This window comes from Stegastes partitus, unplaced genomic scaffold, assembly GCF_000690725.1.
Source record: "Stegastes partitus isolate 25-593 unplaced genomic scaffold, Stegastes_partitus-1.0.2 Scaffold2343, whole genome shotgun sequence".
In the NCBI taxonomy this organism is placed as follows: domain Eukaryota; kingdom Metazoa; phylum Chordata; class Actinopteri; family Pomacentridae; genus Stegastes; species Stegastes partitus.
Window position 1 is genome coordinate 59,317 of NW_007580074.1, and position 1,618 is coordinate 60,934.

The window sequence follows — 1,618 nt, forward strand, 5'->3', positions numbered from 1 at the left end:
TGGCGACAGTCAAAGTGCCAGACTTGAGGCTACAGAACAGTAATCCACAAACCTATTGGTGACATCACTGTGGTTACGTATGTTTTTTATATACAGTCAATGTAAACTACACAGACAAGTGTATTTAAAAGCTACTTCATGAATTTTAGATGAAAAACTACAAATTTATTGTGACGTTACAAAACACAGGGTGTTCACTTCTGTAGTTCAAGATCTAGAAAACTGCAGTTTTTGAAGGATACAGGTGATCTGCAGTTAATGGCACTTTTAAAAATAAAATGTTAAGTAAAACATTACAAATGGTATTTGTTAAAAATGTTGTCTGTAATTTACTTTCCAGGTCATAACAGCCCAAACTCGGGATGATGCTTCACCCAATGATGCTTCAGGTCCTTCATCTATCTACAGCTGTGCAGGGTTTCCTACTAGATCCACTGAGACAGAAGTCAAGCCTCCACCAGAGAGTATATACTCAACGGTACAAAAGCCAGCCAGAAATCTGCAGGAACTGTAGTCCAGTGATTCTCAACTGGTGAGTCACGACCCAAAAGCGGGTCACGGATCTGTTCTGGCTGAGTCGCGGACAGCTGTTCAAAAATTAATAATATATAATACGCGTGTCAGGTTAGACTTGTTTTTCATTTTGAAAAAACTTGTGTTTTGACAGGCATGGTACCCATAGTGTGTTTGATGTTCATTTTAAGTTTGTGTTGATGTTGGCATGCAAGATGGCAAAGTGCAAATATGATCCAGAGTATTGAGAATGTGGATTTTTGTACTAGGGCTCGACTTGAACAGCCAAATCACTGTGCGCTGTTCTGGAATCGGGATAGCAATTTTGATTTCTGAATATCTGAATATTCCCGCCTCCGCTGCCAATGCAGCACTGTGACCATCGGCCGGACCGAATGCTCAGCACCCCCCCCGTCTGAATAGTAATATAGTGAAAATATGTTGTTTTGTGCCCTTATTTATTTTGTGCAGTTTTTTACATGCGGTTGTCATGGTCCAGTTACTATGCATGGTTATATGCTCTGAAATGCATGTTGCACAGGAAAATATATTGAATATTGAATTCTGAAAAAAGTGGGTTGTGCCTTTGTGACCATGGGAAAATGTGGGTCCCAGGGTTAGACCAGTTGAGAACCTTGATGCAGTCCACATACTGGTCTTATATCTGTTTCCAGTTTGCTTCAAAATGCTCGAGTGTTTTGCCCTGGTTGATGCAAGGACACTTGGTCCAGTTTTCTCCCAAGTAAACCCAACAACCTGTCTTTTAGATCCAATTCCCACATCACTTTTAAAATCATTTCATGGATTCTTTGAGGAACAGTTTTTAAACATTATGAATTGCTCTCTTTCAACAAGTGTCTTCCCCACCGACTTTAAAATGGTGGTGGTGAGGCCCCTTCTGAAGAAGAACAATTTAGACCCCATTGGTTTTAATATCTATCGACATGTATCCAATTTACCTTTTTTAAGTAACATTTTTGGGGAAAAAAGTTTTTTTTTAACCAAATGAATGATTTTTAAAATCAGAAATAACATTTTAGAAAGACATCAGTCTGGTTTTAGGATGAACCGCAGCACAGAGACAGCACTTTTAAAGATTTTAAAC

The 1,618-nt window shown here is 38.9% G+C and overlaps 1 protein-coding gene across 1 annotated transcript in view; it reads left to right on the forward strand.

Annotated features, from left to right (window-relative positions):
* LOC103374741 (uncharacterized) overlaps positions 1 to 1,610 on the forward strand; it is a gene marked incomplete at its 5' end in the record, with an annotated part of 10,509 nt that extends 8,899 nt beyond the window's left edge. The window contains one exon of the mRNA XM_008304879.1: positions 341 to 1,610. Coding sequence (XP_008303101.1) covers positions 341 to 514 — 174 coding nt within the window. The remainder of the gene's footprint in view (positions 1 to 340) is intronic.
* Positions 1,611 to 1,618: the final 8 nt, after the last annotated feature.